The sequence below is a fragment of the Abrus precatorius genome, unplaced genomic scaffold, assembly GCF_003935025.1.
Source record: "Abrus precatorius isolate BTA unplaced genomic scaffold, Abrus_2018 Scaffold8, whole genome shotgun sequence".
Taxonomy (NCBI): domain Eukaryota; kingdom Viridiplantae; phylum Streptophyta; class Magnoliopsida; order Fabales; family Fabaceae; genus Abrus; species Abrus precatorius.
Window position 1 is genome coordinate 18233175 of NW_020874428.1, and position 2473 is coordinate 18235647.

At 33.8% G+C, this 2473-nt stretch overlaps 1 protein-coding gene across 1 annotated transcript; it reads right to left on the bottom strand.

Moving 5' to 3' along the window:
* Window positions 1-203: 203 nt before the first annotated feature.
* LOC113848534 (plant cysteine oxidase 4-like) lies at window positions 204-1763 on the bottom strand. Its single transcript, XM_027478111.1, has 5 exons — window positions 1658-1763; window positions 1231-1385; window positions 970-1114; window positions 414-617; window positions 204-334 (listed from the first exon to the last, which is right to left on the bottom strand). Exons 1-5 carry the CDS (start codon window positions 1761-1763, stop codon window positions 204-206), a joined length of 741 nt encoding a protein of 246 aa, XP_027333912.1.
* Between the last annotated feature and the right edge of the window lie 710 nt (window positions 1764-2473).

Here is a 2473-nt window from a genome sequence, read left to right on the forward strand (position 1 = left end):
TACCACCAAAATTCCAAAACCACGCACACTTCACTCGCTGTTACGGCAATTAGCAATGTGTAGCGGTTCCGTAGCCCACGTTTTTTCACATATACCAATTGCCCAGATGATTGTGGCTTTCGAAATTAACCCCTTTCAAATCATTGTTGCTGATAATATATATTTATATTAATTATGAGCATATTTACATACACACACTCAATTCATACGTGATTATCAAAACTGATTTGACCTAAGCTGTAATCGTACACGGTTACAATTGAGGGTCCAAGGTATGGCGCTCCATGAACGACTAGGTCATTAGGCACCGGTTTCTCCTCAAGCATGGCATAGCCTGTAGCACACGGTACACAAATAATCAATACCTTGAATTGAAGCTAATTATAAATTAATTAATTTAAAATTAAAATTACCAGTAAGAGAAGGTATAGTGATGTCTGAGTAGTAAGTGGAAGGCCTTCCAAACTCTTCAGAGTATGGTGGAGATAACACGTCTAGTATTGCACATGGCGTCAACGCTGTAAAAGAATGAATGTTGCCACCACTTCTTGGAAACAATATTGATGGTTCGTGTGGTGCTTTCATTACTTCATCCACTACCCTTCCTGCCAATCCTACTGCACCTCCACACCCATATTTAGGGTTATCATCTATTTTTCTTTTAGTTATTATTTATCAGTCTTATTAGACTGAGTTAAGAAAACTATTTTAACTAATTATGCTGATAATATATGTTATAAAATCAATTTTGTCTTATAAGATGTTTGGCTGCAAACAAGTACCAAAAACGGAAAAATATTTTTACTTTATGTTGAGAATTTTATACAAAGTTTCACTATAAATTTATTTTAAGATAAAAGTTTATAGATATAAGTCATTTCACTTTAAATATAATTTTAACAAAAAAGAAATGTTTTGCAAAATCAAGATCATTTATAATCAAGTTGGCGAAGTATATCGTACACTTACTTGTTTGGCACCCAGTACAATCCAATGTGATCCAGTCATAAGCTTTGACATACACAGAGCCATATAAGAGCTTGCTCAACACTGTCATTCCCGGGTGATCATGAAGTGGAAATACTTTCCCTGCTGGAAGACAGAACACACCTATCTGCATGTTTTTTAAATTCATTAAATTAGAAATGGTTCGTTAATTAAACATCTCATTCCATTTTATTGCTAAACAAAAGAAGTAATTCAAATATGGTGCTTAAATTTTCTACTCACAGAAAAGTAGTCACATTCATGAATGTGAATGTATGTTATTTCAGAGAAACCTTGCCCACAAAGCAAACCCCTGCTTCCATCAACGTTTGAGTATGAAGTCGGAGAATCACAGGACCCGAACTCGTCGATTCCTACATCTATGGCTTCAATTTTGTCTGCAAATTCATTGAACTTGTTACAAAATCAATTATTTCACTTTTTAGTAAAAAAACACATGTTCCAATAAAAATGTATAGTTCAGATTAATTTATATATGTACCTCAATCATATTCAATAGCTTAAAATTAATTTGATGAAAATCAATTATACTCACTTTTAAAATAAAAAAGGCTACATAGTGGTTTGGGTTTAGGAAAATGAAGACAATTAGATTGTAAAAATTAAAACGTGTGCACTTGACTGAGGATGATGATATATAGAATCACACCTAGCAAATTTTTCAGATAGTGGATTTGTTGAAAAGTTGGAAGGCCCTCCTGAGAAAACAAGGCATGACAAGCATCATAAAGCTCTTGTATTTTGCTCCTCTCCATAGTCTTAATTAGTTGTGTAGTTGGCCAATTTTAAGGCACCATGGAAATGGACGATGAAATTAAATGGAAGGAAAGTGGATAACGGAGGAAAATGGATTGTGAATAATGTAAAGCAAACCTTGGGCTAGATCTGACTTATATTATATATTACAGTGGGCATCATTTTGTTTCAATTTTGTCCCCTTTGGGCAAAGGGAAAGGGTTCTTTATTATACAACTAAGTCAAGCTAGGGGCGGAAGCTTGAAACAGTCAAGTTTCTCAAAGATAACTCCTGCCCTATGTTTCAAGATAAAAATGGGCTACTAACTATAGAAAAAGGTGAAAAATTAAACAAAAACAACACAATTATATGTGTGATCCCTGCTATTGCTTACTAGAAATTTAAAATTACTACTTACGATGTGAATGATTTTTCTATTTGAGACTCAAATCATGACTTAGATTAAAAATTATATTATGCAACCCTTTGCCGTCCAGGCACTACTAAATCGTGTCAAACGTTAGAGAAACAAGCAATGTTGCTGGTAGTATAACTAACAACAAGTGTCTGTTTCGTGTTCGCCAGAGGATTATGGTCATTTATGTTTTAGTCACGTACACCCTGAAAAGTAATATAAAATTAATATTGATGAGTAATTGTAGGTGCCGAAAAGAGGAACATGTGCACTTTGAAATTTGGTGATTATACGTCTAAACAATAATAATCTTG